The sequence below is a fragment of the Bufo bufo genome, chromosome 6 (assembly GCF_905171765.1).
Source record: "Bufo bufo chromosome 6, aBufBuf1.1, whole genome shotgun sequence".
NCBI lineage: Eukaryota > Metazoa > Chordata > Amphibia > Anura > Bufonidae > Bufo > Bufo bufo.
In genome coordinates this window covers 344,869,726-344,883,641 of record NC_053394.1, presented here as the reverse complement: position 1 = coordinate 344,883,641, position 13,916 = coordinate 344,869,726, and the positions used below count along the sequence as shown (strand labels likewise).

Below are 13,916 nucleotides of genomic sequence, written 5' to 3'. Positions count from 1 at the left end.
GTCTGAAGGAATGCCATGCAATTTAACAATATGATCAACAAACGCTTGCGCCAGTGTCTTGGCATTGGGTAACCCAGGAAAGGGAATGAAATGTGCCATTTTGCTAAAACGGTCCACTACCACCAGAATCACAGTCTTCCCCGAGGAACGAGGCAGGTCAGTAATGAAGTCCATGGACAGATGCGTCCAAAGACGGGAAGGAATGGGTAACGGGAGGAGAGAACCCGAATCTCCGGGCCACCAGAATCTCCGAGCAATGAGATCCACTGTGGCTCTACTCCCTGGGTGCCCAGCAAGGACAGTATCGTGGTGCTCCTTAAAAACCTTGTGTCGTAAAGCGAGAGGCACAAACAACCTCCCAGGAGGACAAATATCAGGAGCCTCTGCCTGGGCTGCCTGAACCTCTGCCTCCAAATCAGGATAAAGAGCAGAGATGACCACCCCTTCAGCCAAAATGGGACCGGGTCTTCAAAGTTCCCCCCTCCCGGAAAACAACGTGACAGGGCACCCGCCTTCACATTTTTAACCCCAGTGCGGAACATAACAACAAAATTAAACCTAGAAAAGAACAAAGACCATCTGGCCTGTCTCGGGTTCAGACGCTTGACCGATTCCAAGTAGGCCAGATTCTTATGGTCGGTAAACACGGTAATAGGGTGTCTGGCTCCCTCTAACCAATGGCGCCATTCCTCAAAAGCTAATTTGATGGCCAACAACTCCCTATCTCCCACATCGTAATTTCTCTCTGCAGAGGATAGTTTCCTTTAAATAAAGGCACACGGTCGCCATTTGGCAGGAGAGGGACCCTGAGATAAGACCACACCCACCTCAGAAGCATCCACCTCAACAATAAAAGGTAGAGAGACATCAGGTTGTACCAAAATGGGAGCGGAAGCAAAACTCTTTAATACTAAAAAAGGCTTTAAGCGCATCTACAGACCACGCGGAAAAATCCACCCCCTTTTTAGTCATATCAGTGAGTGGCTTAACAACAGAGGAATAATTCAAAATGAACTTTCTGTAATAATTGGCAAAACCCAAAACCGCATCAGCGCCTTCTGATTCTCAGGAAGCTCCCAATCAAGCACAGCGCGGACCTTCTCAGGGTCCATCCGAAAACCAGAAGCGGAGAGAAGAAAACCAAGAAATTGAATCTCCGGAACCGCAAACACACATTTTTCCAGTTTAGCGTATAATTTATTCTCCCGCAGAATCAGCAAGACCTGACATAGGTGGTCCCGATGAGTCTTGAAATCAGGAGAAAAAATCAAAATGTCATCTAGATACACTGGTACAAATTTCCCCATTAAATGATAAAAAATGCTGTTCACAAAATGTTGGAAGACGGCCGGAGCATTCATCAACCAAAGGGCATAACCAAATTCTCAAAATGACCCTCAGGGGTATTGAAGGCCGTCTTCCATTTGTCCCCTTCCCTGACCCTGACTAGGTTGTATGCCCCTCTTAAATCCAACTTAGAAAAAACTTTAGCCCCAACAATCTGGTTAAACAGATCCGGGATCAGAGGAAGCGGATATGGGTCACGAATCGTGATATGGTTCAGCTCCCTGAAATCCAGACAAGGTCTTAAAGAAGCATCTTTTTTCTTAACAAAAAAAAAAACAGCGGCAATAGGTGACTTCGAGGGTCGGATGTGTCCCTTTCTCAGGCTCTCAGAGATATAAGTACGCATAGCGACTCTTTCAGGTTGGGAGAGATTGTATAGTCGTGATTTTGGTAGCTTGGCGCCTGGGATGAGATTAATAGGGCAGTCGTACTCCCGGTGAGGGGGCAACTCCTGGACACCACTCTCAGAAAACACATCCGAAAATTCAGAGAGAAAAGATGGCACATTCTTGGTAGAAACCTCTGAAAGAGACGCCGTGAGGCAATTCTCTCTGCAAAACTCACTCCAACCATTTATTTGCCTTGCTTGCCAATCAATGGTGGGGTTATGTTTAGTGAGACAGGGTAGCCCCAACACTAGAGGAGTAGGTAATCCGCTTAAGACGAAACATGACATATCCTCAACATGAGCGTCACCCACAGTCAAACGGATATTGTGAACTATGTCCTTTAATGTTGCATTGCATGTTTTGTTTAACAGTCTTGTTCTCAGCCATAGCAACGTGCCCCTGCGCTTTGGGATGTGCTGACTGACCCCCTTTTTCTTTGCAGCTTGTGCTGGAGGTGTGGCTGCCTCCTTAGTCGTGCACTCCTGACCAGCTCGTCTGCCCCATTAGCTGATTTTAATTAGTGTTAGTATATAGCTTGGCCTGCTCCCCCTCACTCACTGAAGCCATCTGGCACCAAGAGAAAGATAGTATGTGGACTCTCATTGCAGTCTTTGGTGACCTTTTGGCGCCATGGGTGGTGTGGAGACGGGCTCAAATAATTTTGTACAAAACGATTTGCCAAGCATCTCTAACTTATTAGTATAGCATTTGCAATTATGATGCAATTTTGTACTTTATTTGTTTTGCAGTGAGCTGTTGCATTGCATGTTTTGTTTAACAGTCTTGTTCTCAGCCATAGCAACGTGCCCCTGCGCTTTGGGATATGCTGACTGACCCCCTTTTTCTGTGCCCTTTAATGATCTTTGAGAAAGTGGAGCGGAATCGATAGCAAAAACAGGTATATCCTTTTCCAAAGTGCATACCTGGAAAACATGCGTTGTTGCAAATTGATTATCAATGAAATTGACAGCTGCTCCACTATCTACAAAAATCTCACAAACAATGTTCTTGCTGTCTAGCGCCACCCTGGCGGTTATGGCGGTTTTTAATGTCACGGATGAAGTTAGCAGATAGCTGGAACATATAAATAAACAAGCGACTGGCTTGATCCCAAACTAAGGAGCTTATAGGTGAGCCCTATAAAACCCTAAGAGCTCTCCCTGACTGCTATGCACATGCAAGGGTCTGTATGGTAGACGATTGCATGCCCGCGTACCTAATACTGTGTGACACCTGAAAACCCTATAATAGTGAGGGGACACGACCACCGGCTCCCTGCACTTAATACGGATGGAGTCAGGGTCACCTAGAATCAAGCCAGCAAGGAAGCACAATAAAGTAAAAGACTTATCTGTACAAACAGCAGAATCAGCCTTCAGCAGTGAACACCTCATCCAGGAAGTACAGGGTAGGCCATTTATATGGATACACCTTGGATACACCTTAATAAAATGGGAATGGTTGGTGATATTAACTTCCTGTTTGTGGCACATTAGTATATGTGAGGGGGGGAAACTGGCTTGATTCTAGGTGACCCTGACTCCATCCGTATTAAGTATAAACCGCAAAGTGAGGCAGTATGGGAGGGATTATAAAGGAAGAGGATTAGTCGAAATAAGTGACACCTGGCAGAAGGAAAGGAGATGAGAAAGTGAAACCAAAACAAAGAACATCATACAAGAGGTAGAGAAAAACGTCTGCCAGATCTTCTCACAGAACTGGCGGTAACAATGACAAAAATGGCTTTAGAACATATAACTGCACAGCTGAACGGCAAATATATATTTTTTGCCACTAATACGCGACAAAAAGTGCTGTAATTTACTCACTTCACTACACAACGGCAAATACTTTTTTTTTGTGCCACTAATACACACCAAAAAGGGCTTTAGAACAGATAACTGCACCGCTGAACGGCAAATAATATATATTTTTTCGCCACTAATACATGACAAAAATGGCTTTAGAACATATAACTGCACGGCTGAACGGCAAATATTTTTTTTGCCACTAATACATGCCAAAATGGACTGTCATTTTGTCACTTCACCACACAATGGCAATTACTTTCTTTTGTGCCACTAATGTGCCAAAAAGGGCTTTAGAACATATAACTGCACCCCTGAACAGCAAATAATCTATATTTTTTTGCCACTAATATACAGTACAGACCAAAAGTTTGGACACACCTTCTCATTCAAAGAGTTTTTTATTTTCATGACTATGAAGGCATCAAAACTATGAATTAACACATGTGGAATTATATACATAACAAACAAGTGTGAAACAACTGAAAATATGTCATATTCTAGGTTCTTCAAAGTAGCCACCTTTTGCTTTGATTACTGCTTTGCACACTCTTGGCATTCTCTTGATGAGCTTCAAGAGGTAGTCCCCTGAAATGGTCTTCCAACAGTCTTGAAGGAGTTCCCAGAGATGCTTAGCACTTGTTGGCCCTTTTGCCTTCACTCTGAGGTCCAGCTCACCCCAAACCATCTCGATTGGGTTCAGGTCCGGTGACTGTGGAGGCCAGGTCATCTGGCGCAGCACCCCATCACTCTCCTTCATGGTCAAATAGCCCTTACTTTCAAAGTTTTCCCAATTTTTCGGCTGACTGACTGACCTTCATTTCTTAAAGTAATGATGGCCACTCGATTTTCTTTACTTAGCTGCTTTTTTCTTGCCATAATACAAATTCTAACAGTCTATTCAGTAGGACTATCAGCTGTGTATCCACCTGACTTCTCCTCAACGCAACTGATGGTCCCAACCCCATTTATAAGGCAAGAAATCCCACTTATTAAACCTAACATGGCACACCTGTGAAGTGAAAACCATTTCAGGGGACTACCTCTTGAAGCTCATCAAGAGAATGCCAAGAGTGTGCAAAGCAGTAATCAAAGCAAAAGGTGGCTACTTTGAAGAACCTAGAATATGACATATTTTCAGTTGTTTTACACTTGTTTGTTATGTATATAATTCCACATGTGTTAATTCATAGTTTTGATGCCTTCAGTGTGAATCTACAATTTTCATAGTCATGAAAATAAAGAAAACTCTTTGAATGAGAAGGTGTGTCCAAACTTTTGGTCTGTACTGTACGCCAAAAAGGGCTTTAGAACATATAACTGCATGGCTGAACGGCAAATATATATTTTGTTGCCACTAATACACACCAAAAAGGACTGTTATTTTCTCACTTCACCACACAACGGCAAATACTTTCTTTTGTGCCACTAATACATGCCAAAAAGGGCTTTAGAACATATAACTGTACCACTGAACAGCAAATAATCTATTTTTTTTGCCACTAATACACGCCAAAAAGGACTGTAATTTTCTCACTTTACCACACAACGGCAAATATGCCCTTTTTTTCCCCAATAATACAAGCCAAAAAATGCTTTAGAACATATAACTGCACCGTACAAGGGCAAATAAGACATAGAAACATTTCCCTGTATAAACCCTGTTAATGGCTGTATCAAACAGCACTTGCACCCCAATAACAAGAACAGTTTGCTGGAATTACAGAGCTGTATAATGGCAATTTGGATCCGGTCAGTGCAGCAAGGTGTCATAGGATGGTTCTACTGTTCTACTGAACCCTGTTCTGCTTCAATACTGTGCAATGATCCTCCCTATCATTTCCCTGAACTTCTATACAGCAAAATAAAAGTTTTAAAGACTTTTGTAGCACTGTCCCTAGCGCCTGCTGATGTCTCTCCCTGCACTAAGTATGTACACTGGAAAATGTCAGAATCCAAGATGGCTGAGGATATAAATAGGGCTGTGACATCACAGGGCTGGCTGGCTGTTGATTAGCTGCATGCATAGCATTGTGGGAGATCCCTCGTTCCCAGAGTTCCTTTCTTCATGTCCTAACACGTGCAGCAGCCATTTTAGGAAAAAATTTGATTCGTTACCACGAAGCTTGAGGAAATTCTGATTCGGTGTGAATCAAATTTTTACTGAAATTCAGATCGAATTCCACTTCGTCAACTTCGATTCGCTCATCTCTATTCTCTACTTGTTTTGAAGTATGAAACAGTCTATGAAACACACATTATAGGAAAGTATGTGACATTTTGAATCCTTACTGTTTATCGATGGCAGGAATGCAAGGTTGAATATGTTACCAACCAATCCTTCTAGTATAGAGACCTGGAGAAGAGAAGTGAAAACATCTATTCCATAAATCGCTGCTACACTTTGGTGGGAATGCGTAGAGTTCTTACTTAGAGTTATATACAATGCTGCCCATAATTATTCATACCCCTGGCAAATTTTGACTTAAAGTTACTTTTATTCAACCAGCAAGTAATAAGGCACACAAAAGCTCGCTTGGCCTTTGCAAAAGCTCATCTGGACAAAGAAGAAGACTTCTGGACTTCTGTGTTATGGTCAGATGAAACAAAAATTTAATTGTTTGGTCACAATGATGTTTCCTTCATTTGGCGTAAAAAAGGAGAAGCCTTCAACCCAAAGAACACCATCCCCACTGTCAAACATGGTGGTGGGAACCTAATGCTTTGGGGGTGTTTTTCAGCCAATGGACCAGGGACCCTAATCACAGTAAACGGCACCATGAAAAAAGAGCAATACATGAGGATTCTCAACGACAACATCAGGCAGTCTGCAGAGAAATAGAGAAGAATTTTCCAGCACCACTTCTTTCTTGAGTGATATTTTCTTTATTTTCAGTGACACGAAAACGGCAATAAAACTTATTCACAGGTCCTGTTTCAATCTGCGCGTTTCGAACAGGTGAGTTCTTATTCATGACTGACATATCTTGGCTGTGTGAGGGCGGCTATATACATCTCTGTCCGGAGAAACCATCCCCCAACTTCAGGGAGGAGAATATACCCAGGTGCATGCAAAGCCGTAATCACACTAAAAAGCAAGGCAGGCGTCTGTTCAATTCATGATACACATTACTAAAAATACTGGTTGATTGGAGTAGTATATAAAGACTTCAATATAAGAATGGGTTTTTGGCATGGTCAGAAAACAGCAACATACAGCTCCATATAAATTTAGAAAGAATATAAAAATGCAGTAATCTTGGCCATGAGAAAAAACGCAAGGTGTGAACATGGTTCCAATCAATCTGGTATGGAAAAATTAAAAATAATAATGAAAACATTCAAAGATATACACATGGTACATGATTTTAAGCAATGTAAGCTCAGCTCAATAAAACATCAATTCTTTTTTGAGGTTTAGTCCGGCAGGGGATCATGTATTTAATTTGAGTATCCAGTATGCTTCTCTTTGTGTGATTAGTCTCTTTAGATCGCCACCTCTGTATGGGGGGACACCACGTTCAATAGCATAGGCTGAAAAGGTTGTTAGACTTCTAATGTGGAAAGAAATGAAATGTTTAGCTGCATTGGATACATTCACATATGTATTATTGGTTATATAATTAGGATGCTCTAGTAGTCTTGTTTTGAATTTCCGAGATGTGCATCCCACATATAAAAGTTTACACTCCGTACATTCTATTACATATACTACACCGGTGGTATTACAGTTAATATATGTTTTAATCGGAAAATATTCCGTATTGGTGGAATTATGAAAAACCTTGCGGGTGATAACATAGCTGCATGCTCTGCAGGGATGACTGCCGCATTTCGTAAAGCCGGCATATTTGTATCCATCTATACCCCATTCAGTGGCCCTTTTGTCCCTGGAATACCATCTGCACAGATACAGCCCACATGGCAATGATTTTATTGATTACATTTTGTTAGTGACATCGTTTTTATTGTCACATAATTTTTTTTGCTTTGATGACTTGTATTATGTGCAGATAAAAGGTGTCTCTATGGGAGCTAAATTCTCCCTCTCCCTTGCTAATATCACCATGTCATATTGGGAGGAGCACTATATATACGACACAGACAACCCATTTTTGATGGACATTGAGTGGTATGGCAGATACATTGATGACTTGCTCCTCATTTGGAGCGGCGATGTATCTGCCATACCCTCATTTGAATCTTACTTAAGCCGCAACCCTTACGGCTTGCGGTTTATATGTTCCCATGATGCAGTTTCAGTCAACTTCTTGGATCTTACCCTTAAAGGTATCACGGGAACTATCATCGAGACTGCGACCCACCGTAAATCCACTGCAGGGAATACTATTCTCCGGGCCAACAGCCACCACCCTATCCATACAGTGAAGGCTGTACCAGTCGGCGAATACATCAGAGCCAGATGCAATTGTAGCAATGAGGATTCTTTCCAAACTGAAAGTAAGATCATATTTGAACGACTCTCAGCCAGAGGCTATCCTGGTTGGATGCTCAGATGAGCACAAACAATAGCACAAAAAAAGACCCGCAGGGAACTTCTCTTTGGCAAAGAATCTTCATCAAAAAATGAATTCCAGAACAAAAATGTACCGACACTGGTTCTCACTTATAGTAACCAATTTAATAAGATTAAAAATATTTTCTCTAGGTGTATTTCGGTGCTAGTTGAGGACCAGACTCTGTACTCTTTACTCAAGGATGGCCACAGGGTGGTCTCGAGACGACCGCCATCTCTTGCGACCTCCTTGTCTCAATCCCTTTATCTATCTGCTACCAGACAAAGACCAACCTGGCTCAAATATGCCGGCTTTACGAAATGCGTCAGTCATCCCTGCAGAGCATGCAGCTATGTTATCACCCGCAAGGTTTTTCATAATTCCACCAATACGGAATATTTTCTGATTAAAACATATATTAACTGTAATACCATCGGTGTAGTATATGTAATAGAATGTACGGAGTGTAAACTTTTATATGTGGAATGCACATCTCGGAATTTCAAAACGAGACTACTAGAGCATCTTAATTATATAACCAATAATCCAATAATACATATGTGAATGTATCCAATGCAGCTAAACATTTAATTTCTTTCCACAATAGAAGTTTAACAACCTTTTCAGCCTATGCTATTGAACGTGGTGTCCCCCCCATACAGAGGTGGCGATCTAAAGAGACTAATCACACAAAGAGAAGCATACTGGATACTGAAATTAAATACATGATCTCCTGCCGGACTAAACATCAAAAAAGAATTGATGTATTTTTATTGAGCTGAGCTTACATTGCTTAAAACCATGTACCATGTGTATATCTTTGTCTGTTTTCATTATTATTTTTAATTTTTCCATACCGGATTGATTGGAACCATGCCAAAAACCCCTTCTTATATTGAAGTCTTTATATACTACTCCAATCAACCAGTATTTTTAGTAATGTGTATCATGAATTGAACAGACGCCTGCCTTGCTTTTTAGTGTGATTACGGCTTTGCATACACCTGGGTATATTCTCCTCCCTGAAGTTGGGGGATGGGTTCTCCGGACAGAGATGTATATAGCCGCCCTCACACAGGCAAGATATGTCAGTCATGAATAAGAACTCACCTGTTCGAAACGTGTAGATTGAAACAGGACCTGTGAATAAGTTTTATTGCCGTTTTCGTGTCACTGAAAATAAAGAAAATATCACTCAAGAAAGAAGTGGTGCTGGAAAATTCTTCTCTATTGCTACTATCAAGGTCTTACCTTCATTTCCGTGCACCCGAGGTGGAACATTCACATCATCACAAAACAAGGGTGAGCTGGATACTTCTACTATCTACAGTCTGCAGAGAAACTTGTCCTTGGGCACCAGTGGACATTTCAGCATCACAATGACCCAAAACCCACAGCAAAAGTGGTGAAGAAATGGTTAGCAGACAACAACATTAACGTTTTGGAGTCCAGACTTGAATCCAATTGAGAATCTGTGGAGGGCGCTAAAGATCAGGGAGATGGCAAGAAGACCCTCCAACCTGAAAGATTTGGAGCTCATTGCTAAAGATGAATGGGCAAAAATACCTGTGGAGACATGCAAAAAGCTGGTCTGCAATTATAGGAAGTGTTTGCTATAATAGCCAATAAAGGCTTTTCTATTGACTATTGAGAAGGGTATGAATAATTTTGGACTGGACACTTTTTGCTCAAATGTAAATAAAAGCTGAGAAATGTTTTTTACCACAATAATGCTTCTTGTACGTCGTCTTATTATCTTTTGGGAGACACCTATGTCATTTCCCGTCAAAAAATTACTTGCTGGTTGAATAAAAGTTACTTTAAGTCAAAATTTGCCAGGGGTATGAATAATTATGGGCAGCACTGTACTTGCTGCCACAGGCTGGAAACATCCTTGTCTGAAAACCTGTTCTGATCATGTCCAGCTGATGTAGGTGCACTAGTAGTTTAAGGCTGACATGTCAGCCTGCATTTGTGGGAGGGGCGTAGGCGCCCTTAAAAGGAGGCACGCCCTCTCCCCATTTGCGTGCGTTTTCTGGTGCATTTCCCGCCTTTGGCGACGGAGCCTGGGTCCCGGCCTGCCTCTGATGTCGGGCTCTCTTTCCCGGCTCCGGCCGCCGCAGCAGCTTGCCCCCTTTCTTGCCGGTCCAGGTCCTGCCACCACGGGCGGGTCCGTCCAGACCCGGGGGTGCCGCTTCTCCCTCCGGCGCAGCTGCTGGCTGGCGGCCGGCTGCTATTCATTGTAAATAAAGTTAAAAAAAACAAAAACAAAAAAACTTGGGTCTCACACTTACGGGCTCATGCGAATAAGCCCCTCTACAAGCTCTCATCATTCACAGCAAATCCAACTGTTTGACATGGCCCCAGGTGCCCTCCCCTGTTATTCTGAGCCGCAGACCAATGTTTAACCCTTCACATCCCACGGTAGCGGTTCCGCTACCTTCCACGTCAGCCCCTACCAACTCAGTTTCCTGTTAGGTCACGGGGTCGTGCAGATCCCTGGTTTAAGGGTCGAGTAAATAGCGCAATGTTGGGCCACCACCCCCCCCCCCCCCCCCCCTCATGCTACTGGTTATTGTTGCAGACTGGGTACTCTGCCGTGCTAGCCATACATCGTCTGCCAAGGGTTCTCAACAGTTTCGCCCGCTTCAAACGCCGCCCGTTCCGCTCTGCCGCATCTACGGACGTTGTTCGGTAAATACCTATTTTTCTATGTCATATCATGCTCTACCATGTGTGGGGCCTGTTCCGTGTTAGGCTTACGTATTACTTGTTATCATCTGTTGCCCATGACGCTACGGGCTTACGTTTTTCTCATACCATATCGGTTGCCGGTCACGCTTCAGTCTCATGTATTAGTTGCCGTCAGAGCCTTGTTTCAGGTTTAAAAAAAAAAATTAAAAAAATTAATTATCATATCTGTCTGTTCCGTGTCAGGCTCACATTTTGGTGTTCTTTTCTGTCGCCAGTTACGTTCTGGCTTACGTTTCCAATATATCATGTCTGTTGCCTGTTACGTTTCAGGCTTACGTATTTTCTCTTTCTGTTGCCAGTTACGGTTCTGGCTTACGTTTCTACTATTTCATGTCTGTTGCCTGTCACGTCTGCGGGCTTACGTTTTTCCTTTTCTCTTGCCGGTTCCATCTCCGGCTCACGTTTCTACGATATGTCATGTTGCCTATTACGTTTCAGGCTTACGTTTTTTCTTTAATTTGTCGCCTGTTACGCTTCAGGCTTACGTATCTACTGTACCCCGTCTGTTGCCAATCACGTTGTCAGGCTTACGTTTCTCTCATGTTTTTATTTCCTGTTACGCTTCCGGTTTTACGTTTCCATTACCGGTTACAGGCCAGGTTCATGCGGTTAATTACTATTCTTTGTCGCTATCATTTTTTTCCAGGTTCGATCAACATTATTGTCTACGGTACGACCCCAGGTTTGGTGTTCTTTCCATGTGTATTAACCCCTGTCGATAGCCATGTCCTCGTAGCGCTTACGCCCTTTTTTCACTTTTAGGCGGGTAAGGTCTTCCACAGTAGTACCCCTTCATAGCTCTAGGCACTCGCCCGCCCCGGTTCTCTCTTCGTCACCATTCACAGCTCGGGTGTCGTCCTTCTGTCATGCGGGGCCTCCAGCTCAGCTGTTAACTCTTTGTTTATCACCTCACAGCCACGATATGTCGCAGGTTTCTAACATCGAGGAAGCCCTATCCATCCCTGAGACACCCGCATCCGAGCAGCCCAGCTCCTCATCACTGAGGAGTTGGACGATCGCAAAGCTGATCGCGGAGCTCAACAGAAGAGGGATCCCACACCCCGCTTCCGCCCGGAAAGCTGAACTGTTTAGGCTACTCACGGCGGTACCAGCAGGCCCGGACTTGGATCAAGTCTCCATGTCCACCTTGCAAGTGTCTCTGACACAACTGCATGCCATGATGAACACTATTGCCTCCTCAGTCTCAGATGTGCAATCCAGACTCCTGGCCGTTGAGTCTCACCAGGGACTGACATCCAAGCGTGCCGCCTCTCCATTGCCTGTTACCCCCACGGCAGGGTCGGTTCCCCCAGGTAGGGTCCTTTGCGCACCCGAGGTAGCTCCAGCCCACTTCATCCCCAGCAACATCAAGAAGGACATTTTAGAGGGCAAGGACGTCAATCTGGCATCCATCTTGATAGCAACCCATGACACGGTAGAGAGCAAGACCATTGCTTGCGGCGACATGTCCATCGTCCTCAAAGCGAGGGACCCCCGCCTCAACAGGAAGCTAACCATCACGGAGTTTGTCCTGGCGTTTAGCTTATTCAGGGACGTCATCTGCTCCGTCCATCCTGAGAGGCGGGAAGAGTTAGACACATACCTTTACAGGGTCACGGACTTGGGCCACAAGTACGGTGGGCAAGCTTTTTACGATTATCATCGCTCTTTTTCAGCTAAAGCCGCCGCCTCACTGGTCCAATTCCAGCACCTCATGAACTGGGCGGCCATGGACATGGAGCTCTTTTGCCGACATTTCGCGGGCCTCAGGGCCCCGGCATGTGCGTCATGCCAGTCCATCACTCACTCATCTGATTGGTGCCCCAACTCAGGTCCCTCCACATCTCAGGGCAGATCCCTCCGCAGTAGCTCCGGGTCCCTCCAACGACCAGGCGCAACCACAGATAAGCTAGGCCGGCCAATAGTTTTCCTGGGCAACAGCCAGGTGTGTAATAATTTTAACCAAGAGGCTTGTTATTATAATAAGTGCAGGGCTCTCCACGTCTGCGCCGGCTGTTTCAGGGCCCACCCGCAGACGGCGTGTCCACAAAGAACAAGGCCATCCTGACTAAGCGGGGTCAACGTGGTCTTGTTAGAGTCCCTGTTGCGCGAGCATCACAGCCCTCAATGGGTGCAGTTCTTGGTCTCTGGGTTCACCATCGGGTTCCACACGGGGCTAGTAGCTCTCCCGCAAACTTCCCGGGAAGGGCCCAATCTGCTGTCAGCAAGCAGGGATCCCGAGCCGGTGGGGACTCTGATCAAGTCAGAATTGGAGAAGGGGTTTCTCATCGGCCCCTTCCCCTTCATTCCATTTGACCTCTGGAGGATCAACCCCATTGGTATTGTGTCCAAACAGTTCACAAATAAAAAACGTCTAATCTATGACTTGTCGGCGCCTCATGGCTCCAGCATACCCAGTCTCAACTCCTTAGTACCATCCGAGGAGTTCTCCATGAGTTACGCCACCATAGACGAGGCCATCCAACTGATCCTCCAGGTAGGTCGGGGGGCTTGGTTGGCAAAGGCAGATATCGACGACGCCTTTAAATTGCTGCCCATTCATCCACGGCTCTGGGGGTTCTACGGCATCAAGTGGCAAGATCAGTATTTCTTTGCCAATCGCCTGACGTTCGGGTCCAAGAGCAGTCCCTGGCTGTTCAACCAGTTCGCTCAGGCATTGCATTGGATCCTGGTCAACCACTGCGATTGCCCTATGATCATCCACTACTTGGATGACTTTCTCATCATCGAAAGCCCAGACCGCCAGCCTTGCAAACTCCAGGCTCTGCTGCAACTGTTCGGCCGACTCAACATTCCGGTGGCAGCTTCAAAAACCGAAGGCCCCGCCACAGTAATCACCTTCCTGGGCATAATTCTAGACACAGGGAAGATGGAGGCCAGGCTTCCAGCCGAGAAGTTGGCAAAAATTAAGGAAGTCATCTCAACAGCGGCAGGCAGCAGGACATGCACCAAGGTCGAGTTGCAGTCCCTTTTAGGCATGCTCAACTTTGCAAGCCTCGTCACTTTAGACTCCCAAGCCATGGCCGACCTGGCCATGTGGGAGAACTTCCTGGCCTCTTGGAACGGAGTTTCTTTGTTTG

General features: G+C 44.7%; 1 protein-coding gene across 3 annotated transcripts in view; it reads right to left on the bottom strand.

Annotated features, from left to right (window-relative positions):
* Positions 1 to 13,916, bottom strand: part of LOC121005271 (BPI fold-containing family B member 4-like) — a 126,739-nt gene that overhangs the window by 14,459 nt on the left and 98,364 nt on the right. For all 3 annotated transcript variants that reach the window (XM_040437903.1, XM_040437905.1, XM_040437904.1), the window contains one exon: positions 5,837 to 5,900. In XM_040437903.1, the coding sequence (XP_040293837.1) occupies positions 5,837 to 5,900 (64 nt within the window). The remainder of the gene's footprint in view (positions 1 to 5,836; positions 5,901 to 13,916) is intronic.